The following is a 26451-nucleotide window of genomic DNA, read 5'->3' as shown; positions in this document are numbered from 1 at the left end:
CCCCCCCCCCCCCCCCCAAAAAAAAAAAAAAAGAAAAGAAAAGAAAAACGGCAGAGCGGAACGTTAAATAATTATACTCTCATAAACATACCTTGGTCCTTGCCTGTAAAAAGTCCGAATTCACTGTTAGTACGAAGCGAACTCAAAGAAACATAATTTTGTATATTTACCAAATAAAGAATCAAACAGAATTAACAAGCTTTAGATCTGCATTTATGTGTGACTTCCAAAAGCTGAAAATCGATGGCTTAATACGTTTTTAAAAAGTAGCCTAAGGTCTTCTTGGTAATGTGTTAATATTATGAACACCTGAGACAACTGTTACCTGTTTTTTTCCCGTACATAAATGATAGTAGTGCTGTTTGGAAAACATCCACAGCAGCCGGTGCTGTCCTCGTTTTGTTTTAATTAAGGTCCGGTCCAGATAACAGAACAAAACTATACGGGTTATGCTGGAGAAGGAAATTCTAAAGAGCGTTGTACTAGATCTAAAAGGCTATTAAAAAGCAAACTTAGTTATGCTTAGAATGTCAAACTTTTGTTATACTAGCCCACACATTTTGCTTCACTTAGAAATCGGACGTGTGGCCATAATTCGTACACACGTATCTCCTATTTCTAAGCATTCACTAAATGCTTATAAAGCATGAACTTGATTCTTGTGAATAAGCAAAAAGAAATTGAAATTGAAAAAAAAAAATCAACAACCCAGGAAGCAATAAAATTAAATTTGCATTTTGTCCAAGTTGCGGAATCTGCAAGCTTTAAAAAAAAAATTTTTCGTTTACAAATCAATCCAAACCATCCGAATGTACCTGCAGACCTTGAATCATGGACTCAGGACAAATTATTTACAAATGTTTAATAAGGAGGTCTTGAAGTAAGTCAAATGGAGCTTTTATTGTATTAAGTAATTGTATGTATATAGACAGACTGACTGACAGACGGACAGACAAACAGGCAGATAGATAGATAGATAGATAGATAGATAGATAGATAGATAGATAGATAGATAGATAGATAGATAGATAGATAGATAGATAGATAGATAGATAGAGAGATAGAGAGATAGAGAGGCAGAGAGAGATAGAGAGGCAGAGAGAGATAGAGAATGAGAGAGAGGGAAACAGACAGAGAGTGTGTGTGTGTGAGAGAGAGAGAGAGAGAGAGAGAGAGAGAGAGAGAGAGAGAGAGAGAGAGAGAGAGAGAGAGAGAGAGCGTGAGACAGTGAGGTATAGTGAACTACAGAGAGACCCCGACGTATACAAAGACAATAAAAGAGAAAAATATTAAGACATTCCAGAGAGCACGGTCAAACTCAAACACCTTCTGTCCCTATTCTGTGTAAAATGCTTGTAATTGCGGTTGCTCGCTTTGGTGAGGTTATGGCCCTGTCTGTGACATAGAGTGACACGATAGAACAGGAATTCAGCGGAAACAAAGCAGTTCATTTAGTGTCGCTGACCCGCATGATAAAACGTATAGAGGAAAAACAGCCACCATTTATTCGTTCAAAGTTTCGATGAAATTTGTCTAAAGATAATCAAGTATATTGCCCTTAAAATGGGTCCTCTTTTTTTTTTTTAAGACCTCCGTTACATCCAGGTGACAAGAACAAAAGTTCGTTCAAAAATCAAAGTTTGCAGAAACGTGGTACATGCTTCTGGATTTTTTATGTATCAATAAAATAGAATGTGAAATTGACAATCATGCGTTGACACTGGTCGAGAGAAATCTCTGTTGTTCACTCCGTGGTGGTTTCTCTCAAGTCTTGAATACTTTCGAAGGTTTTCCCGCACAGTTTGTAATTCAAACACCCCCAATGGTGGGAGTCCAGTGGACTTAGGTCCGGATTGTTTGGGGTCCAGTTGATCTCAGTCGAACTGACTGTCTTGTAATTAAAATACTTTTTTGACCCAGCCCAGAACATCTCTTGTGTCATTAGGAGCCGCCATATCTTGCTGGAAATGCTGGTTCATCCTCTTTTCATCATCAACAAATTAAAGTCCAAATCCCCTCCAGAATTTTGTTAAGATGACGAGGTGTCGCCCAGGATTCACGGAATGACGGACCACCATAACCTTTTCCCGAGTGTGTTGTTTTTACAGGCTGTCTACTTTGTTTTATTCAGCGTTTAGAATTCAAATCTTAATTTTCTATTAACTAAAAACTTTCAAAATTTTCCGTCCAATACAAATGGATCACTCGCTTGGAAAAGTATGTTTGTTACATATTATATCTTGTCCGTCTTCACGAGCAAATCATGAAAAGGTCGATTTTGGAGATTTTTTTTAGCTGATACATCTAGACTGAAAAAGTACGCCGTGTAGGGGCTAACTGATTTATTATCATTCCATTGTGCCACAGCAATTATGTTTTTGTGTGAAAAACATGATCCAGATGTGTGTACTATCATTTGGTCAATGCTGATGTCAATTGAGTCATAGATAAGAAGGGTATTAACATTTTTTTTAAAGAAGTTTTTTCTGGTTAGCTTGGATATATGTATGTGAATAATTTTTAACAATTATTTGTAAATAAAACAATTTTATATTGCCACAAATTAGGTGCTCGTCAAAATTTGGGCATGTGTAGTTACTGGTATCATCTGAAAGCTGATTAATTTCCTTGCTTTCAATTAGATAAATGTCTATTTATCGTGAATAGAACCCAAGGTATCTTCATTTAAAGGAAGTGAGATCGCCTGGTTTCAGTGGTAAAATTAGCGAGAAAATGACGTCAAAGTTTGGTAACTCCAATAGCTTTTATTGCTAGTTTGTAGACTTGTAAACGGTCAGACAAGAAGCAGAAAAGGTTCTAGTTGAAACTGTGTTGCCAGTTTCTTACAGACATCGCTAAAGTGCATTTTTGACAGTTTCTACATGTCTACACATAAAAAGTACCCAAAAGGACAACATATTCTTGCCATTGCTTCGAAGTAATACTAGAAATATAGATCTAGTTATTGTTAATTGTGTGCGTTATAGTACTTCTAAAAATACGTGTCTCATTTCGCCCTCCTTTGTGTACAATGAGAACACTCATCTACAGTCACATCATTTTATCACATACACATACACACACTCATACACATACACACACACACACACACACGCACTCACATACTATTACACACAAGCACACATACACACTCTCGTGCCCACAGTCAAATATGTTTCAAAATACTTTAACAAAGCATTGCTCTGAAGTGCCATAAAAAGATTTGGCCTCCGCGGAAATACCGATTTCATCCTGTGTAAATGTTGGTATTTTGTACTACGATGCGTCTTTTTTTTAAGTATAGTGCAGGGGCAGTGGTGTTTGATGGAATGCAGTTGCGGGGTTTGGGCATGTCTTGCCAGTAAGTTGTTACAGAAAATAAGCTTGTACAGAATGTCTCGTTGTGAGGAATAGCGGAGCGGTCGTATGTCAAGCACTCTTGCGTCCCAGACTTTTCTTTGTGGTCGAATGGTCGAGTATTCTTGTAATGATTAATATTTTCTGGAGGAAGTATACTCTGTGTATTTGACTTCATATGGCTGGGGGCTTTGGCGCGACAGTCAGAAGACATAAACATAGAAGGTACCCTAGGTATAACAGCGTTTATTTAGGGATCGTCAATGACCCTATGAACACTATGGAACTCCATTTGAGTGTGCCTCTTTTTTAGGTATTTTTGTTCAATTGTGATGTTGAACTCATGAATTAAAGCTGAGATGTCACTACCGAGTGTGGCGCTTTTATATTAGTAAAGGCATCCATCAACTTACAGTATTATTTTGCCATAGGATTCGGCTAGGGATTTGGCAAGATGAAAAGTTGTCAGAGGTTAGCTCACTTTCAACCTCATGCCAGACATAGCATTTCACGTCCCGCGTTGCCATATTGTAGACAGTAAAGTTATGCACGGCAAGCTTTGTTCTATAGTACAGAGCAGAGACCTTGATCATGGGACACAAGACACATTGAAGACCCGTGCAGACACGCCCACTCTGTCTGGTGTTTCCTTTGTTTAGGTCCCCACTGCTATCTTTTAATCGATTTCTTTCTTTTGCCTCGCTGCCTCTGCTATCTTTGTGAACTACCCACGCACCTCCTGTTACGTTGCCTGTTTGGTACCCGACGCGAATGGTTTGGGGGGGGGGGGGTTGGTGTGGGTTTTTTTGTTTTGTTGTGGGTTTGTTTTGTTTGTTGTTGTTGTTGTTTTGGGGGGATGGAAAAACAAAATTGTTTTGGTGAAACTATTTCCTGAATAAGGTGAGCCCCCATAGTAGGTATTTTACTTTCTTCACATTTTGTTACATAAAGTCTGTATATATGTCGGTCAAACTTTTAAACGTTGACTCCAAATACAACTTAGGAACTGTCTGCAATAATGACTGGGAACTTTTGGGAGATAATGTAAAAATGTTCATTCTAGAATATTTTGGACTCTTCTACTCTGTCGGAGTGTGAAGTAGACCTCAATGATTTGTTGTTTCTTTGGGACGGTTAGGTTTGATGTTTGACAAACTTAGATTAAGTACTTCCCTGTTATTCTCAGGATGTTCTTTCTGCATTTTCAACTGCAAAGCGATGGCTGTTAATCAGCCAAAGTGCTAACCCCCTCATCCCCCCCCAAAAAAAAAGTGGGATTAGAGCTTTTTAATTACAATTTATCTTTTCAAATTCAATGCTTGTTTAACCCACCTCCTGGGGAGTTTCGAAGTCAATTGCGAAGGCGAAAAAGACAGTGAAGAAATTCTAGTAGATGAGAATGAACCGTGTAACAATGTAACAATGATACGGTATCTTTCCCTTTATTGGGTAATATAAAAGCCCCTCATGAATTCATCCTCTCCAGCTCAGCACCGGGATCCCCTTCAGCACTGGAATAGATTATTACCCTTTTGTCTACATCAACTGTCCCACATGTGTACATAGTTTCGGCACCTCTTAGACACAACATCATTATATTATGTCTCCTTGACACAGTCTTTTGTCTGGGCAAGCACCTGGACACGCCACTAGACTGCGTGGCCAGGCAGGTGGTCATAAAGCGCTCATCTATGCTGCACAGCAAAGCGTAGCTTGTGATCTTGGAGCACAGGCAATTTGATGGCCTGCAGGCAGAGCATAATATTGTGTTTCCTTGTTTTTTTCTAAATTTAGAATGTGAATTTCGACCAAATATTTCTTGAGCACATACAACCGATACCACAGATTAAGAAATAGCAATTTTTAAAAATTCAAAATTTTGGGGTAGTGACATTGTATCATGTGGCCGACGATATTATACTATTTAAATACATACATATATATATATATATATATATATATATATTATATATATATATATATAAACGTGCAGACAGAGTGGAGTCACCTTCCACTCATCTTTTCCCCATCAGGCCTCGAATTGGAGAGCGGCATGTTTAATTTACAGGAAAAGCGTTGCGAACGACAGAGTAGAGTCACCAACCTCTCACATTCCCTTCTTGAGGTGTCCCCTCAGAGCCACAAAAAAGGTTGGTGACTGAATTTTAACGCAGCACTAAAATGTCTCGCACCTTCAGTCACCAAGAAACCCACTCGGTGTGTGTACTCACGTGCACGCTATACAAAAGGAGAAGTAAAAACGTAGAAGGTGTCAAAATAACAGACATTTTCCTCTTCTGAAAGAACTTGCTCCATTAAACGATGATATTCACCATACTTACTACGACGTAGGTATATTTTGTGAACCCAGGACGACGTCTGTTTTGCTTTCGTTTTCTCAACCAATATAAAACTATTTACTGAAATATTTCTTCGTCCATCTTGCACAGACAGGGCTAGGCCCGTTGAGAAAATGTAATAACAAGAACGAATACTGATTCAGAAGAGTGAAGATGCCCCTTCATGGGGGACGTCGGGGGAGGGGAGAAGCCTTCACTCTGTCATGACTTTCCTCTGTCCTTGCTCTCTCGAAAAAGGGGAGTGGAGAGGCTAATGGGACTAGCTCCAGAAAGGTGACTCTACTCTGTCTCTACCTTTAGGCGAACGTTAAAGTGTCCTGTTAAGGAAAAAATGTCAACTTTTAAATGTTTTAGGTTTCTGCTGTAAATCCCTATTATTATTTTTAAAATCAGTTTTAATTAAGCTTATATCAAAGAAAACGTGTCGGAACCTTAGTTTGCAGTGACTTTTATGAATGGGCGTTTAGATTATGCTGACCGCTTTACTTTTAGACCCGCATGCTAAGACCCAGCAACATTAAACAGAGTGATTTGTTTTTATCCCGTTTTACGATCAGACGAAAATGAACGAGCTATAATAATATATTTCGCATACCCCCTAAAAAAAAGAAAAGAACAAAGAAAGCTAAGGGGGAGGCCTGGTGAGCTTTTAAAAAAGTTTTTATTCACTCAGTCCGGGTTGGCCCTGCCTGGCAGGGTTGGAAGCCCGCTTACTAAATGATAGAATTTAAAAACAATGTTTTAAACAAAAGTTGGAACATTTAACGCTTTATAACTAAGAGAATAAAGTTGGTATCCGCTAAATGCTACCATTTCAATACGGTAAAGCATCACAAAATACAGGCGAATCAAACAGAACAGCATGCTTCATGGACTGTTACAGATGGTTGTATTTTGTCTTTTCAACCTGTAGACAGGCTATGTTTAGTTGTTTTGGATTTTCAGTTTCACCATAGCTTCTCTTTCTTTGTTGGATTTTCCCACGTCTTGGTAAAGGCAGATGTGCTCCAGTTTATAAAGGATGGTATCACAAGGACGATATTGCAATGCTCGAAGAAGCTTTTTTAAAAAAATACCTTTGTTCAATGATTTTTGTCATAAACATCATCCTGAAGTGTCCCAAAACAGTTGCCATGACTTCCTGTCTAGTTTCATAAATGCAGCCATCTCAAAATAGTATGCATTTAAAACAATCTACTGAATAAAGGAAGGTTTTTCAAGCAAAGTCGCAACGTGTTACTCCTTCAGACTCGTTCTAGACATTACACATGACAACATTGGTGTGGAAGTTAAAGACGCTGAAGTTGTGGACTTGGGAGTTTCGTTTTGTCCAGCACGGACGGCTGAGTACTGTTCAACAGACTTCTACGGTATGCTCTGCCAGTATTGAGATTTAGTAGGGATACAAGGGTTGCTCATGGGACGATTACATGCAGTTCCATTGGTTATTGTGTCCTTAAATCAAAACAGAACAAGTTTGTGGCTCTATGTTGATAAATATAGAAAAAAGCAATGTTACTATTTTTAGACTTACGTGGTGTGAAACGGTATTATATATATATATAAAATATATATATATATATATATATATATATATATATATATATATATATATATATATATATATATATATATAATGTAAATCGTTTCTAGGTACTGTTGTAACGGAAAGTGAACCTAAAAGAATATTGTTGAAAGTAAAGAATACAGATGTAATGGCATTATTTAAAAAAGCAGTAAATCCTATTTGAAATCACATTAGCAAAGGCGGAAGATCAAAACATGTCCAACAGTTTAATTATTTAGGATATATAATAATATCTTAATCAAAATGTTCCACTGAAATAAAACAGAGAATTGCAATGGCTAAGGCTAGTTTCAATAATATGAGCCCAATCTTGAAAAATGGAAACATCTCAATGACTACCAAAAAAAAAAGTTCTCAATTGCTATATAATAATATGGTCACCCCTTTTATATGGCTGTGAATGCTGGACAATCACTAAAGACAGTGAAATAAAATAGAATTTAAGTAACCGAAACGTGGTAAATTAGGAGACTGCTGAGACCATCGGAGAAGGAATAGAAATGAAAAGAAATTGTGCTTGATGAAGTCCACATGGGACGCTCACTGTTAAAAACCATCAGGAAACGACAAATGCAGTTTTGGGACACCTGAATAGACATAAAAGTCTTGAACATCTTGCTCTCACTGGCAAATTTGAAGGCAAAACGAGGCAGTGGTAGGCACAGAGAAACCTACTTAGTTAACCTAAACAAATGGGTAACGGGGAAAGATCAGGGAAACGTAGCTTTTTTTTTTCAGAGCATCCAAGCTAGGGCTGGAGTCTGCTCGATTAATCGAAGGCTTGCGAGCAAACGGACGGCTCGTGCCAGAGGCTTGCGAGCGGGCTTGAGTCTTGCCCCCTACCGGAGTTGCTACTCGTGGACGGCGGACGGGCTTACTGATTTGTGTCGTGACGTCACAAACTTTTGTTTACTGAGCGCGCGATACTTCTGCCCGCGTGCCGCACGCTGACAAGCCCTAAAAAACCCTCACACTTCCAGCGATGGCTCTGTTTGGGGAGGGGAGGGGGTGGTATGGCTGGGAAAGTGAGAGGTGTTCGCCACCCCGCGCTTTCCGTAGAACCCGCCCCTCCCCTTACGCCTCCTGTTTTGACAGGGTTTTATTTGTCTTGTTTTTTTTTGGGGGGGGGGTTTTGGTTCAGTTTTTTGTTGATTAAAACAAAAATTATTGGGGGGGAAGGATTATGTTTTGCTTTATTGATTTTCTGGGCGTAATTCGACATCATAATTAATATTTGTATTGTAGAACATGCACAATACATACATAATATCAGTTACAGTGCAGCAAGATGTTTTTTAAAAGTTATAGGCCAACAATGTAATTAACAATGTGATATAATTTACCTTAACAATGATCTTCTGATAGGGAAGCAGTCAAATCGAAAGTTTTTTACATTGTTCAGAGACAAAATCACGATAGTCATCCCCTCTCCAATGCTTTCTCTTCAACTTTAACTTGTTCTAAGTGTCGGGGTGGGAGTGGAAGTGTAGTTTAGGCGAGTGATTAAATTACAAGCCACGGGATGCTAATAATACTGATTTATTTTGTCAGTTAAAAATTGTTTGTAAGTCCCACCTTTATTCTGCGTCCTAAATAGTTTAGCATACCGCGACCCCAGTGCTTTCTTGTCCTATCTCCATTGTTAATACCAGTGAAAACAGCTCATAACAAAATGTGAGCCTACGAAGATGTCACATTTTCACCGTTAAAGCACCGAGGTTGCGAACGGTCTGCACTAGACTATTACAGCCCTCTTCGCCTTGCACCAAAACCAGCGCTGCCTCTCGCTTCCTCCACGTCCAGAGTTCAGAGTTCACGCCGCGAGCGGGGTGTATTACCGGTAGATCTTGCGTCTCGGTGCAGACGAGCGGTGTTTGCCCCACGAGCGTGTTTGCCCGACGAGCGGTGTTGTACTGACGAGCGGTGTTGTTTTGCCAGGGCGGTAGTTGGAACCAAAGCAGATTTATTGACAGGAGAGCAAGCCCTTAGCACAAAGCAATACGAGACGCAAAGCAGGTCTTGGGACCAAGTGCTTTGCTTTGCTATGATTTGAGTCTTGTCTGCCGTCCGCTGCTCGTATGCCTTCGAATAATCGAACAGACTAGTTTGTGGCGCAGTGACACCGTGCGCGGGGTCTCTCCCCCCCCCCCCCCCCCCTCCTCTCTTTCTGACGTTACGGGTTTCGCGGATTGCTAGCAGGGAGGGGAAGGAAGAGGGGGTCAGACACGAGTGGCTTCGCGGATTGCAATTTGGTGTGTGTACTTGAAGCTTAGGCTAGACTCAACGTATCATGCTGGTGATTTGATTTGATGATTTGACCTAGTGATTTGAGGCTTGTGACTTGAACTAGGGTCTTGCGAGCGCGAGCGTGTTTGCTACCGGGGTACAGCCCTAATCCAAGCAAAGGCATGGAAATCCATGATAGTTCACTGTCTGCTGTAGATCTGGCACTGGATGATGATGATGTGTTCGTGTGTGTGTGTTCGCGCCCGCGCGCACGTGTGTGTGTATGTGTGTGTTTGTGTGTGTTTGTGTGTGTCTTGTGTTTGTATCTGTTTCAAACATACCGCTTAATCATCTATTTTTTTTTGCTAACTTAAGAGAGTGGTCGTCGGATGCTCTGGTGTTAGGCTTCTGTCACAAGTCGTAGCCCATCTTCTACCTATTTGCCAAATAGCCTATTGGGTATTCTACAGCAGGTCATGTCTGATGTACATGTAAACTTTAAATATAGGTGCCTGACCCTCGTATAAAGAGAAAAATACGGGCACAAAGAGAGGCAGACTGAAAGTGAGAGAGGGGGAGAGGGAGAGAGAGAGAGAGGGAGAGAGAGAGAGAGAGCGAGAGAGAGAGAGAGAGAGAGAGAGAGAGAGAGGGAAAGAGGGAGAGGGAGAGAAAGGAGGGGGGGGGGCGAAGAGAGAAATATGCAGATCAATAGTCAGACAGATAGATAGATAGATAGATAGAAGCTGAGAGTTTCTTAAAGATATTGTTGTCCCTTTATGCTGAATGTTTAATGTACGGTACTGATTGCCAGCTGAGTTGGAACGTTTTTTCAATAGCTAATGATAGACAAGGCAGAATGATGTATCAAAAGCTTTACCATCTTCGTTAGGCAAAATATAAGTATATTCTAGGTCTCTCTAACAAACTCACTCGTTCATTCACTCACCCATTCACTGACTAACTGACTGGCTGACTGACTGACTGATTGACTGATTGACTGACTGACTCACTCACTCACTCACTCACTCACTCACTCACTCATTCACTTACTCACGCGCTATCTCTGTATCGGTTTAAATACACACACACACACACACACACACACACACACACACACACACACACACACACACACACACACACACATACACACACTCACACAAAATCACACACACACACTCACTCATTGACGCACTCTCTTATTCACCCACCCTCTATCTGTCTATCTTCGTTTATCCCTATCTACCTATTTATCTATCTATCTATCTATCTATCTATCTATCTATCTATCTATCTATCTATCTATCTATCTATCTATCTATCTATCTATCTATCTATCTATCTAAGTGCTCATGTGTCTATCTATCTGTTGATCTCTTTCGAAGCAAAAGGGACTTGTCACGGTTTAAAACGCACAGTATCGGTTAAAAAGAGTGTACGGACATTGATTTAGGAGGAATTAAAATGCAATAGTCCTTTTAAATTGTGAAGACAGAACAAAGGAAACCGTATTCATGAATACCTAGTTTTTCACAGCTAGCTGTAAGCAATGTGGCTACACAGTAGAGGCGTCAGTTGTGACTTTAACGACTTTCGCCAGGGAGCGCGGCAACAGCTTCTGAGTCAATTACAGAGAGTTGCCAAGCTGAACTGAACAGGGGCCATTGTTGACGTGGCATCTATCTATCTATCTATCTATCTATCTATCTATCTATCTATCTATCTATCTATCCATCTCTCTATCTATCTATCTATCCATCGCTCTATCTATAGATCTATCAATCGATCAATCAATCGATTTACTAGTAGATTTCAGTAAAAGCTTACGGTCCCTGTCTCATTTCTACCTATATGTCTTTCTTTTTCCAAATTCCAAATTGTAGTCATCACAGGTAATGTGTTGCCTTGACTTTCTCTACTTCTGACACACTATCTATCTATCTATCTATCTATCTATCTATCTATCTATCTATCTATCTATCTATCTTTTTAACTATCAAGGCCAAAAGTTGTTATTTAAGTAGGCAGCAGGAGATACTCGATTAAAGAAACTCCCCCATTGAGGAATTAAACGCTAACCTATGCATCCTACGTCCAAACCGTTTCCCTAGTGACGACGGTGGCGGTGGGGGCTCTCGTGGTCTAACGGTTAAGGTGTTCGCCTCTCATTCAATAGGTCCCGGGTTTGAATCTGGATATAGCGACAGAAAAATGTGTTCTCTAAAATTGTGTCCTTTTGCCATGTTCTATCGTCTGCTTTTGTCTCTACCTTCTGACCCTGCCCCCTCACTTCCTCTGCCCCCTCCTCTGGGTTTCTGATTCTTTCTGCAGCCTTTCTACGGCTAATCCTTGGCTCCATTTTACTCCTGTCTTTCAGCCATATCCCTGATCAGGAAATATCTACGTTCAGCTTACTCGGATAAGAGCGAAAAATCTCTGAGGTCCAGTGCACAAGATGCGCACGTTAAGGGGTGGGGTTAACCCCGAAATCCAGACTCTACTCAAAACTATGGATTTTAAGTTGTAGGCATTTTTAGTATCTTCAGCCTCTCTTAAAATTATTTTATCGCATAAGAACCCCCTAAATCCTTATTATTTCCCATACAGGTCATATTTATCACCGCCATTTTCCCATAAAGTCACTCTTTTATTTTTCTTTATCACCCGTTTTCTCGAAACGTGTTTTTTCTATAATATACTTTTCAAAATAACTACACCATTTTATATCCACCCTTCATGGACATTTCACAGGATGAAAAAAAGATGTAATATAAAAAATTGGTGTGATGATCTTTTGATATATGGAAAAGTTTTTGTTTGTGGTGTTTGGAATGTGGATTTTCACATTTTTTGCAAACGTAAATAGTACCACTGGAAACAATTCAATAAAAATGTTCTAGTACGCTCATCAAAAATTCAATACACAGATTTGTAGATCTATTGTTTGCCGAGATGCATGCAAAAAGCAAACAATTTATTTCTATGAAAAATAAGTGCGGTATTAATTCGTAAGACATGTCAACAAAATCAAATATGGCCGCCGTATTCATGGAAATAATTGTTTCCCCTCAGATTCTAAGACTCCTTACTATGCTTGTTATATGTGTTTAATTAGGTAACATTAGATCTACTAATAAGCGAGATAGCTTTCAGATGCCCAAAATCGAAAATAGTAGGTTTCGGCTGCAACCTGAGCAAACTTCAAAATGTCCTTTCAACTGAAAAAAATTAAAGTGTTCTTCTCGCTCATATGACCGTATACAGTTGGATGTGCCTTAAAACACCCCCCCCCCCTTTCCAAAAAAAACAACCAAAAAAAAACCCACAACCCCCCCACCCCCCCAAAAAAACAACAAAAACAACAACCAATAGAGACAACAGCCCTAGGAAAAACCGACCACATCGAAATAAATAACTGGAAAATTGTATACCAGTGAACACCAAGCTGCAACAGCTGCGGTGAGAGAAAGAGATGCACATGTAATTATTTCGTTTACTTGTGTATTTTCAACGAGAAGTCGTTGTTTTGATACTAGATAACAATTACCAACTTAATGGGGGGGGGGGGGGGGCTTTGTCCTTGAGTTTGAAAAGGTGAAATAGACAGTGGCTAGAGAGTAAGTCATTTGAATATGTTGTGCACTCTCTTTTGATTCTGATCTGTAGGTGGTTGGTGAATACACTGGTACGTGTGACATATTGCTTCTTTTAAAAATTCCATTACCGTTATGTCTCCCCTTTCTCTTCTATCTGTTACTTTCTGGTTCTACCCTCTAATCTTCGGTACTTATTATATGACCTAATTAGGTTGCAAGTGCCGTAAAAGTCATCAAAACTGAACAAAGATTTAATAACGGTTTCTGGTCTTAAGTGTTTGCGTTTATATCTACATTATTCATGGTAGGAGGCGGGCTGCTTCAATCTTTTCTATTAGGGCCAACCTGTGCTGAGGAGAATTTAACATCTCTGACGGTTGACAAAAGGAAACACCTCCCATTCGGGAATCAAACTCATATCTCTTCTTTGTTCATTGGTAAAAGCTCTACATCATAAGCAACAACCTTATGAATTTTCGAGACCCAAAAATTAAGATGTAACTTTTCACTAAAAACGCCAAATTCGGAGTCCGATCTTAAGCGGATATTTTTTTAATGAGTAAATTTAAACGTAAACATAAATGTTTATTTTTATGTTTTTTTCTTCTATTAACTTTTTTTTTTCGGGGGAGGGGTGGGGAGTAACTTATAATCTTTAAATTTAAACTCTATTTTTATCCTTGTCGAATAGAACAAGAACAGTCAAATGATATTATTTGTTTTTCAATTTTTCTTCTTTTTTTTGTTTGCTAGTTTCTTGTTTTAATTGTTTTTCTTATTTTAATATTCAAATTTCGTTAGAGCTTTTCCTTATTCATAATTTCACATTCTACATCATAATTATCTTTTCTTTCTCGGCCGTTGCAGTTTGTACTTTTGTAAGACTAATGCAATTTTATTAATATGCTTTTTTTTAAGTCTTCTCTTTTGATCTCTTTTTAGATTTAATATATCCTGCATATTTTTATGAGATAATGTTTGTACAAAGAAAGGAAAAAAAACCTGAAATAAAGATAGAGAAGCATACTAAAAGCAGAAAAATACGAGGAAGAATAGGCACAAATGTATATGTTTTTATCTCATCATTCACATAAATTAATAGGTAGCTTCTGGTCGTATCTGTCAGGGTTATTCCTGGCTGCGAGAGATACAATGTTCCATGAAAAGACCGAATTACTCTATAAGGTTCTCCCAACTCGGGAATCGAGCTCATATCTCCTGGATGCGAGGGTGAAGCGCCTAACAGCTACACCACAGCCATAGACACCATTGCAGAAGAAGAAGAAGAAGAAGGAGAAGAAGAAGAAGAAGAAGAAGAAGAAGAAGAAGAAGAAGAAGAAGAAGAAGGAAAAGGAAATGGAGAAGGAGAAGGAAATGGAGAAGGAGAAGGAGAAGGAGAAGGAGAAGAAGGAGAAGAAGAAGAAGAAGAAGAAGAAAATCTTTTAATAATGTTATATTATTCTAAAGGTAAAAGGGTGTTTTTTCTTGATATTATACAAACAATGAGAAAGAAAATTGAAAAATAAACAAAATGTTCAACAGGTGTAATTTTATTTGAAGCCCAAGAATTCACTGGTTTATAATGTAACAATATGCAAGTTGACAGACATGATTAAATCCTATATTTGCAAAGTTACTCCAACAATCAATAAATGGCCTATTACACGTTCAGTTGAAACTGACCGTTGTCCGACCAATTTGTGTTAAAAAAGAATCCACAATACACGATGCATTCATGGAAAAAAGTACTTTACAATTTTTAACATCTAGCAGGGAAAAAAGATAGCTGTAGGTTATTTTGTTGATTTTAATACACTTGTTCCGAATTTAATATCACGTGTGTATTTCTTCTGTGCGTAGGGCATAGTTTACAACAGGTTTATAAATGATATTAGTATTATACAAAAATGTTACCTCGGAGGGCGGTAAGCTGTGGCAAACCTTTAGATCGCCGGCTGGACAGTCTTCGGCCAACCCACAATAACATTTGCCAGTATAAATGTATTGAAATCTACGCCCGATCGCAAAAAAATAATATGTGAGGCAGCGTGGAGGAATCAGGCTCTCGTTAATTTTGGGGCATGTAGAGTTATTAGTATAATCTTAAAGTTTGTTCACTTGTCTTTATTTTGGATGAAAAAAATATCCATTTGTCTTGAATACAAGTTGAGATATTTGCGAATGAAGAAGGTGGGGGTCACCTGTTTTCAGAGGTAAAATTTGTGAGAAAATGGTCGCCAATTATTAGCTATTTCCGTAGCTGAAGAGTCCGTGGTAACTGAAAATTTACATTTTTGGTGTCTTTAATCAACGTTTTTTAGAAAAATCCACACAGAAATGAGTTCTTTAATGGGCATGAACGGTGTTGAGCCAAAAAAAGAAAATTTGATACAAATTCACAAACTTACGGAAAAAAACAAGTTTCTTCACTTGGATTATTTTGACGAGAGCCTGATTCCACCACGCTGCCTCACATACATGTATAACATTCGGAATTATCGTGTCAAAGGCAACGAAATGACTCTCGAAAAGCTGTTTTTCTAGCTGGACATTGAGGATCCCAATAGATGTAGTTTGGTTTTGACATCATAATATGTTTTTTCCTATACATTTAAAAGAAGCCGGACATCTGTCAACTTTCCCTGAAGGAGTAACAGCCCCAAAAAACCACTCCTACTTGCTTTTAAGCGCGGAAAAGTCTCTTGTACGTATTGAGATCAAGTATAAAGTTTGTTCAAAACGTTTCTGAGTATTAGAATAATCATCATTAAGGGCTGGTGGGGCACCTACAAACAATGTTTTGCGGTCAAATTTTCAAATTGGGTTTATTACATATTATAGTACCTGGACATTTCCTGAACAATATTCAGAAACGTGCCTTTCAACATCCTAAATATGTGTTTTTTTTGTCAGGTTTTTCTGCAAAAGCACATCTTTTCTAGCCTTTTCTTACCTGTATCGGTTTTTTTTTCACAATTCTATTTTTTTCACAACTTATCCCATTTTCCTTTTTCTGCGTTGTTTCTTTTTTCAATTTCAATGCAACTTTTACAGGATACCAAAATTTTTGGTTATTCTAGTAGTTTTTGATTTATGGGCTTAGAAAGCTTGAATTTTCCATCTTTTTCACTTTTTTCCTACACCCCAATTGTAAGTGTCATAAAACAAAAACTAAAGCATATGTAGAAAAATTTAAAAAGCCAAATTTAAAAGCTACCTATTTATTGTTTGCATGCCAAATTAGAAGTGAATCGGTTAGTAAATAATGGAATAAAATGGGATTGAAAAGGTATACAACATCCAATATGGCCACCGTTTCCATAGCAACTGATTCACAATATACTTTTTGAACTATTGAATTAAAATCCCCGATAACACACGATGTCCCACAGCAAATATGGGCAGTCCATATCTCCTTGTAATAGCCAAAATAGACTTCAGGTGCCCCACCAGCCCAAGTATAAAATTTGCTCAAAATGTTTCTGAGTAATAGAATAATCATTATTATTACTAAATTCAACAGTCACACAATCAATCACATGATCGACAATATTTTATCACAGGTAGTTTTTTACGCTACATCTATTCGATTTTGACAATTCAAGAGGAATTCCCTATAAGATAATCTGGGTTTAGCAAGATTCAACAAACGCCGAGACGTTCAATCATTACACCATGAGGTGTTTGTTGATAGTTATACTTTACTTTACTGTTCATCATTTCTTGACTGGAGCCGTCTTTCCATTGAGAACAAGGAGCGAAACAGAAATCAAACACAGTGAGGGGCGAGATTTTGCGGATAAGGAAAAAGCAATCGACCGAGTTACCCATATGCCTCTTGTTGAAAGTGATGGCTAAATATGGAGTAAAAGGCAAGCTCCTCCAAACAGTATGGATCGATTTGAGAATAGTTTTTGCGTCGTAAGACTATCAAAGGGACTCACTGACACTGACATGTTCCTTGTATTGTCAGGCGTTCGACAAGGATGTGTGCTATCTCTGCTACTTTTTATTGTGTAATGTATGGATAGAGTAATCACAGAGGCAGATACATGTAGTGATAACATCGGCTAAAATGAACTTCTGTCTGTCGAGCGTGTTAATTGCAAACCCTGACAGTGGCAAGAACATACAAAACCCGAATGCAAAAAAAATAAAATAAAGAACACTCGATGAGAGTCAGCATTGCTGAAGTAGAAGTAATGAAAGACTGTAGAGACCCATGCCAATTAAACATCATCAACGGTACACAGCTCAAACAAGCAGAGGGGAAATATTTACAAAATATGAAAAAATAACAGAAAAATTGAAAAGAGGACCCAAAAAGCAAATGCAGCAATATAAGTGAAAAGGCAGCTTGCCAACAGCATAGATTTATTATTATTCCTTCCGCAACTGACTTACTAATGTCAGACGTGGCAGCTAAATGCAACACAGTATAGGAGAACAATTGCTTTTAAGATAAAATGTCTCTACAGCAATTAAAGCAATAATGTACGACTGCACAAGGAACGAAACAGCCCGTAAATAAACAGAGCATGGAACTCACTGAACATAAAAGACTGAAATATTTCGGCCACCCAAAGCCCCATAATCAACTATTAGCTAGCTACACGAGCATACAAAGCTCGAGAATCCAGCAACAAAGACAGAAGTAAAGCATTACAAAAAAACACTAGGCTGGATCGAATCGAAGAGGGCCCCCAACGGAAGCTATCTACCGAGTAACTGATCCTCAATCTCTAAAGATTCAAGAGGGAAAAAAGACAAGTCAAATGAAAAGTAGAGAAGTACGAGCTAAAAGTAACATTACCGACGTGCGCTGATGGGGAGTACAGTTTCCTATGGTCAGCCAACTCTGAAGCTCTTTCAGTTAAGGTGCTATTTCTCAGGGTTCCCTCGATTCCCTAAATCCAACCTCTCACGTTGTCTAATCTTTCTCTACGGCCTGAGAACTCGGTGTTAGTGTTATAGGCTCATGAAGCTGGTTGACAAGATGACATTCGTAACAGATGGCCGAACCATGATATTCCTTGTTTATCCGCTGTACATGCAAACAGGACACGGTGCGAACAGCTGCTCTTACACCTTCCTCACTCTGCCTGTCACTATTTGTGATGTAGATTTGTTCGGAAACACTTCATTTCGCATTCAGTGATCTTCTTTATATCAGTTGCATATTGTTTATTGTAACGAGGGATATTAAGCGTCATTGTCATAAGAAAATACGCATTCGTTCAGAAACAAGACAAGAGTTTTTTTTACAGAGCCATGTGCGCCAGTCTAGACAGTTGTTGAAGATATGCTTTATATACAAATGCAGCCAACATTACTGCAGCCCAACTCAACTTACTGCAAGGTCACAGGTAAAGGAAAACTTTATATCTCTATTCGAAACCTACATAATTCATCCGCACCTCTGCAGTCTCCACTCTCAGAAAAACCACATCTGTGACGCTGTGACGCCATGGGCGAACGAAGCCTTTAACTTAGTTTTAGAATTGGAGTTCAAAATGTACTTTTACAGAGTCAAAATTGTAAGGCATACTATGTTTTCTCACAGAATTTAGTGCGAAATAATAGAGATAACACAAAACATTATTATACCATTGTTTACGACCATAGTGCCATCAAACACTACCTTTCGTTATCGTACGGTAGAAGAAGGATGAAAATGTTATTTAAGTAGAATTTCAAAGGAAGAGTAAACTACATGCTGGCATTATAAGAAATGTTCAGGTAATGAAATAAGTCTAGTTGGCCATGGCAAAAGCCATAAGTTGTTTTAATCCAAGGTTCTTATATCTTTACTTAAATGTTCTCCTCTGCAGAAGTACTGGTCATCGTCAGACATTGACGAACGAATCAATTTTATAAAGGGGAGATAAATCATGAGACAACTTGAGTCTCACGCCTTCTTGGATTTTTCCTCGTTCTCGTCATTCTGTTTTCCCCTTCAGGTTTAGTCTTCGTCACTGTATATTTTATCCCTTTTCTTGTCCTCTTCCTCCTCCCCCTCAGCCCTTCCTTCCCTCCTTGTATACATAATTCTTCTTTCACTCTTCCTGACTCAAGCGCAAAAGCCTTTACTTTTGTCTTTAGTGTTTGGTGCACATTGACGTGTGTAGAATCTTTCTTGTTTTATTAGTAAACGTTTCATTGCATTTGCAACCTAATAAGGTCAAATCAGTGTCGAAGATTAGACGTGTTACAAGAGAGTAGCAAACACAGAAAGATGAGAAGGAGAGATGAGGACGATAAAAGTTGGATAGAAAAGAAGGAGCAAGCCACACCAGAGTACACCAAAACCACCCACATGTATACATTCTTTCTTAACAATAAATAACGCTCCTCTGTCTCTCTGTCTCTCTTTCTCTCTGTCTCTATGTCTCTCTGTCTCTCTGTCTCTCTGTCTTTCTCTCTCTGTATCTCTCTCCTTTCTCTCTGTCTCTATGTCTCTCTGTCTCTCTCTCTGTCTCTCTCTCTCTGTCTCTCTCTCTCTCTCTCTCTCTCACACACACACACACACACACACACACACACACACACACACTCATACAAACACACACACACAAACACACACACACTCACACACATACATACGAATAAATTATAAATGCACGTTCATACGAACACATTATATACGCAAGTATCCACACGCTCAAACATACAAATACACAAACTCACTCACACACACACACACATATTTTTACAGACGCACGGAGGGGGAGGGACACACACACACACACACACACACACACACACACATGCACGCACAGCCTCTTCATTTAATATTAGGAAAGATAATAACAAGCAAAATGACAGCCACAACTATAAGCGCTGAGGCAGCAGTGAACGCCCCGAACCAGCCAAAGCACGACAAGAGAACCTCTGTGGTGAACGGCAAGCACAAAGTAGCGATAACTCCCCCAACAGAAATCAGGCCAAATATGGTTGTGAGGTGCTCATAGCCGAAAACTTTGTACGCCGCAACTGACACTGTACTGTAGCAGCCAAAGTTACTGGAAGCGAAAGCACACGTCCAGAAAAAATAAAACCACTTGTTTATGTAAGGGGTAAAATACCAAAACGCGATAAAAACTGCTGTGGATGATAGCAAAGCTAGGTAAGAGTTTTTCAACCCGAATTTATCGATTGCCACACCCCATAATAGTTTAGAAATCAAAACAAATATTGCAACTGTTGTCCCAACACTGCTGAGAAAATGGTCGTCTGCTATGACGTTTTGGGCAAACATTTTGTAGTAACAGGCCTGTGTGATAAAGCAGTACTCAGTGGCAGCACTGCAGAAAAACAACAGGTAAAACTGTTTATTTCTTAAAGCTTCAGAAGTGGTAATGTTCAGTGGGTATTTCTCTGTGTTCTGAGCTCTGTCTTTGGGAGGCACAGCCATTTCTGTGTGGTTCTCTAGTGGTGTAGGTGGACTCATTAGTATAGTCTCTTCCTGGGGAGTTTTTGGAACGACTCTCTCTATTCTGCTGGATGTTAGAGGTGTTCTTTTGAAAAATCCTGACACTTTGTGAAATATAGAGTCAAATTTTCTTTGATGGGTTGCGGTATCACAATTATCCTTTCCGTAAGTATAACTGTGACCAGAGCCTCCAAGAGCAAGGTTGGGCAGGACTTGATGTTGTTCTTTGTCCATCTTTAAAACTTCTTTTGTTTTCTTCATTGGTCCGTCATCGTAAACTCTTATTTCTTGACCCGCAACTAGACAATGCCTTTCCTCATCTTTTTCCGCTTCTGCTACGGCTGACTCAGCATCTTTTGCAGCCTGGTCAAAGGCTGTTGGGCTTGGCAAGCGAATCATTGAAAGTCCCAACAGGTGAATCGTGACGAATGCTACTGACAGAACAACAAAGACGTATGGAGTCCTGAAACAATATTTAAAAAAAAAAGATGTAGATTTTTTAAACGGAGATATTTAAAAAAAAACAAATTATCCCCATAATGGAATCAAATTCGTGTCCACTGCGTGCGACGGCAAAATGCCAAATCCGCTATTTCAATTTTAAAAATGAATAGCAGTTATGCTGTGTATTTCAAGTTCTAAAACATGCTCAATGCTCATTACATTCACAGAGAAAATAATATTACAACTTTTTAAAAAATTATTGGACAAATATATACGCACAATATCATGCGTATTTATCATTTGTGTATGAGTGTAAAATATATATAATAAATAAATATAAATGTATAATAATATGTATATTATATATATATATACATATATATATATATATATATATATATATATATATATATATATATATATATATATATATAATATTATGAGAAAACTAGCCATGCCTGACGATGTGTGTACAAAAAAAATGTAGAATACAATAAAAACTCACTGACAGTCAAAATAAAACAAACTTGAATGGCTACAGGTTCGTCCTTAGCTCTCTCTCTCTCTCTCTCTCTCTCACTCTCTCTCTCTCTCTCTCTCTCTCTCTCTCTCTTTCTCTCTCTCTCTCTCTCTCTCTCTCTCTCTCTCCCTCTCTCGCTCTCTCTTTCTCTCTCTTTCTCTCTCTCCCTCTCTCCTTCCTCTCTCCTCCTTCTCTACTCCGTCATTCTCATTCGCTTTTTTCAGTCTCATCATCATTTTGTCCTTTGCCTTTCCTGAAATTAGTGTTTATTTTGTGAATCATCATTATCATCAAGTGCCAGATCTGCGACAGACATTGGCGATGATGGCTCTACATTCATTCTTCTGCCTGGGCCTCAGCTAGTGGTGTACCTTCAATTATTTTGTTCACTCATTACCTCTAGTTGCGGTGACAACTTCAGAATTATGCTCACTTAAAGTGAGCTAACATCTTGTTACCAGGTACTTTGTAATTTTGAAGCTTTCATCTTTAATTTTCAATGGCCAATAGTACAATGGATAAAGTGAACCAAGCTCAAAGTCAACACTTTTTTCGGTCCCGAAGTGTTGACTTTTTCAGAATTCCGCTGTAATTTGTTTTATTTGTAATTAAGGCGCTTTTGACATAGTCTATGAGTCTCAATGGCTTGCTTATTTAAGTGAGAAAGAAGGTATGCAATATTTTTCTTGAATGATTGACTCTGTTATTTTTAGTGAAAGTAGAACTGAATATTATTATACACATGTATCCATCTTTTTCATTAATATTAAGTAAAGCGCATAGATCAATGATTGTTACACGGATTTGCAGGGTATAAATGTCATATTAATATCATCAGCGGAAAATGTAATGTTACGATTCAGGGGGGGGGGGGGCAAATATAACGAAAGTGTAAAAAGGGGGGGGGGCAAAATGTCCCCAAAAAGGTGTAAGTCTATATACGAACAGCCCCTTCTACGATCTAAAGATTGCGCCGATCGGAAATTAGCGCGGAACATGATATGCACAAAATCAGAGCATGACAATGAGGACGTAGAGAAATTTTGCAAATGCCTTGATAAGGCAATTAAATAACTAATATCCCAGGGAGTAAAGCTAGCCATATAGGACTTTAATACGAAGAAAGGAGATAGGCGAACAGAAAATACAGTTGTGCCATGGGGAATGGGTAAGGATAATGAAAGTGGCAAACGATGTATACAGTTGTGCAAGGAAAATAATGTCATGATTTAAATCACCAAGTAGAAAAATCACCCAAGACAACGGTACACTTGGGAAAACCGTAGAGATAGGACTAGAAACCAAATACACTCCACACTCATCCAGAAACGTTAGAAACATGCAATACAATCTTGTAAATCATTGCTAAGAGCGCACTGTGGTAGTGATCATGTACCACTCATGTGTAAAATGCAGATGAGACTGATAAAAACTTTCGAATTCTAAGTACCAAACCAAATTAGAGAAGAAATATATCTTTTAAGGACAAAATAATCAAGAGCGTTTCTCTATAGATAAAATAATAAATTTCAAGCTGTGGAAAATAACACTTATTTGGATTGGCAATGGGGCAAAATGAAAGACAAAATAAAGGCAGCTGTGGAAAAAAATATTCTCCTACAAGTTAAAAAAGCAAATAAAGAAAGGATGAGTCAAGACAGAATAAAACTAACGGAAGAGAGTAGTCAGGTAAAATCTAATGGGGAAAAACGCCTTAAAATGGGAAATAAATTTAGAAAATGCAACGAACCAAAAGAAGCTTAGTTAAAAGATTAGTGTCAACAAATAGAGAGAAACCAAGAGAGGAAGTACATAGTACGTGCATTCCAAAAATCAAATAAGTGGAATAAAAGAATGCTCAAATACAAAGTGCTAATGCACGTTCAAGAGGATGTCTTAATCAGATGGTCAGAATACAAAGAAGAAGTGTTCAAAGATAGTATGGGAGAAAAACAAAAAGAAGCCACAAGGCCAGATAATATCCCAGTTGAAGTGATTGTCATATGAGAAGAACTAAACACTGAAATAACAACAAAGCTCTTAAGTTCAATCTATGACAGCAGTGAGATCTCAGAGGACATGAGGAAGTCAGTTTTTCAAGCTTTACCTAAGACGCCAGAAGCCACCGAGTGTGATATGCCCATAACAGGAGGCCTATGAGTCATTTTACGAAAATTTTGCTTCGAGTACTAATGGGAATAATAGATCGTCTACGGACAGACATGTAATGGGACTCGACTACTGAATCTGCACCCTGGTGACGTTTATAAAGGGCTGCACATGGTGTGTGTTCGACCTGAAGTGGTCATTTTTTATATGAAATTTTTAGTTCCGATTCGCTATAGATCCTCATCGAAAGAAGTTCCACTCTTTCCATGTCGGGCGCAGAACTTACGAAATGTCAGGGGTGGTGAGTTTGTAGAGAGGTAATGTTCCACACAGAAAGTTCTCTGCTTTTTACTAAACTTAATCATGATTTCAGCAGGCAAACGAAATTTGGGAAAAATAGTATCTGCAGACTTCTGTTCTCTTGTTAAAACTGCTGAAGCTTGCAATATGGTGCGATTCTTGCAACTTTTTAGAGTTAGGCCTAATGCGAACTTGTACGGCATTCTACGAAAATAGGGACAAGGTTGAAAATGGGTTGCTTTTTTAATGCGCCATATGGAGCAAAACCATTCAATGGACTTATCCAAAATGAATATCAGACAAATTCCTTTTGGCTTCCAAGTATCATTTTCAAATCTTTAACAAAAAACTTCTGTATGGAGGAAGATATTTACAACACAATTTGTACAGCTTTTTGTGGGGGGGGGGGGGGGGGGTTGCCCCCGTATTTTATATTTTTGAAATAATTAATTTTTTTATTCACTTCCATCTCTATTCTTTTACTCACATAAAGGAACATAGACCTACATTTTCAAAAGTGTAAAAATACACTAATTAAAATTAAAATTAACATATGAAACTGGAGAGCTCACAAGGATGACACAATGACAGGTATCAAACTGAAATTTCACAATTAGTACGAAGTTAACATCCACTACAAGTGTCGAGGAACAGACACCACAACAATCATGATCCAATTCGAATCTTGCCTGATGTGGTACCATTTAAGTGTAGTGGACGATCGTTTAAAACGCCTCTTAAGATTTCGCCGATTGGTAATAGCTTAGATGACACCTATGTGATCTGACTCTTATCTGACTATCCCCCAAAACTTTGATACTCCATGCTGTTGCTCCATCAAATAAAGTTCCTACTTTTATTTCATGAGTTTTACTCCGAAGTATACTATTGTGTTGGAACCTGTTTTAATCAAGCCTGCCCCCTCCCATCTAACTTCTGAAAGGTCTAAAATATTTCGCCTCGTCATTTTCATGTCAGGCTCTACATGTCTAATTTGTCTTTCTTGTGCATTGTTTCCATCTTCCATGTGGCTATGCTAAGTGTTTTAATTCTAGTTTGGCAGCTAGTACTGGATTACGATAGGGCGTTCCCGGACGCCCATGGCGGGCCCCAACGAATGGGGAGTTCAGAACTAGGTTATGAACTACATTAACGCTGATATCTAAGAAATGAACGTGTCTTGCAATAATTAATGCTTGGGAGTTTAAAACAGTGGTTTCCCTTTGCCTACTACCGGTTTGTGTACATTTAGGTATAGTCTACACGTTTGTGTGTGTGTGTGTGTGTGTGACTGTGTGTGTGTGTGTGTGTGTGTGTGTGTGTGTATGTGTTACGTGCACACTTAAATGTGCATACCTAAAAACCAAAAGAATGGAGTACCTGTCTAGTATATTTTCCTGAGAGAAGAAAGAGGTGTGGTCAGTCTCCAGGTCAGGGCTGAGGTTGTCGGGGTTGATGAAACTGGACACGATGTAGTTAATGGCCGTGGCTCCAAAGTTGGTTGTGGTGGAGAAGCCCAGCACAAGGCCCAGGTTTTTCCCCGCCGGCCAAGCTAAGGTGTAGTCCATATCGTTGGCCATGACTATACCTGTGTCAAGGAAGGGGGGGGGGGGGAGGAGTAGGTTTCATATAACTGAGTTTTGTTGATTTTATGTTAGATGCATCAACGATCATTTAATGTGGGGAGAAACAATTAGCAGAGGGTGTAGGGATGGTCGGGGGAGGGGGGGGGGGAGTATAACCTGTTAGTCGTAACTTTAATCAAGTTTTTTTGTGGGAGCATTTCGTGTTGCTGCCCTCAATTTTTAGTCGTCCCTTCGTTACTGGAGAGTGTCCATTGTGCGTTAAGTTGAAACTGAAACGCTCTGATACTGGATTTTGTATAATTCATCGCAATGATACCAGTGTCTGTGGTGTAGAGTAGAGGTCTCCAACTCAAATTACGTAAGGGCCCCTGGGGTTCGAGTGCATTTGAGCCTCGTCTACATCATGCGTTCCACCCACAAGAAATATCCCTTGGTGCCCCTGTTGTTCCTGAATGGCAGTATCGAAGATGCCCGCCTCCTAAATGACCTAAATTGTGTTGATGGAAACATGAAACACCTCCAATTACGATGACAATTACACCAGTGTCTTAGCCATTGCTGCCGTTACAGAGAGATGGTCGAGCGTACAATAAGTTAAAACTAGCATATTTGAACCGTGGCTGGGATTGTGCGCAACAATAATAATGGTAAGGGGAGATAATATGGGAATAAAAGATTTGTATTGTGTAACTCATTGGTTACTACCCCTGGAAGTTTAAAGTGATTATTGAGTAGGCAACATGAATGTGTTGCCTGTTCTTGTTTCGTATTCGTATTATTGGTTATTATTTGTCGTAGTTGATTGTTGTTTACCATTGCATGTTATTATATATTTGGGTTTTTTGTTGTTGTTGTTTATTGCCCTTTGTTATCTGTTGTCGTTGCTGCAGCTGCTGTTGTTTTATTAAGACTAAGACTAAGAATAAGAATCAG

General features: G+C 38.7%; 1 protein-coding gene across 1 annotated transcript in view; it reads right to left on the bottom strand.

Moving 5' to 3' along the window:
- Positions 1-25512, bottom strand: part of LOC106011284 — a 39914-nt gene extending 14402 nt beyond the window's left edge. Inside the window, exons 1-3 of the mRNA XM_013080411.2 lie at positions 25313-25512; positions 20870-21022; positions 19951-20149 (exon numbers count right to left, since the gene is read on the bottom strand). Coding sequence (XP_012935865.2) covers positions 19951-20149; positions 20870-21022; positions 25313-25512 — 552 coding nt within the window. The remainder of the gene's footprint in view (positions 1-19950; positions 20150-20869; positions 21023-25312) is intronic.
- Positions 25513-26451: the final 939 nt, after the last annotated feature.

This window comes from Aplysia californica, unplaced genomic scaffold (assembly GCF_000002075.1).
Source record: "Aplysia californica isolate F4 #8 unplaced genomic scaffold, AplCal3.0 scaffold00084, whole genome shotgun sequence".
In the NCBI taxonomy this organism is placed as follows: Eukaryota; Metazoa; Mollusca; class Gastropoda; order Aplysiida; family Aplysiidae; genus Aplysia; species Aplysia californica.
This window is presented reverse-complemented; position numbering and strand designations above follow the sequence as displayed.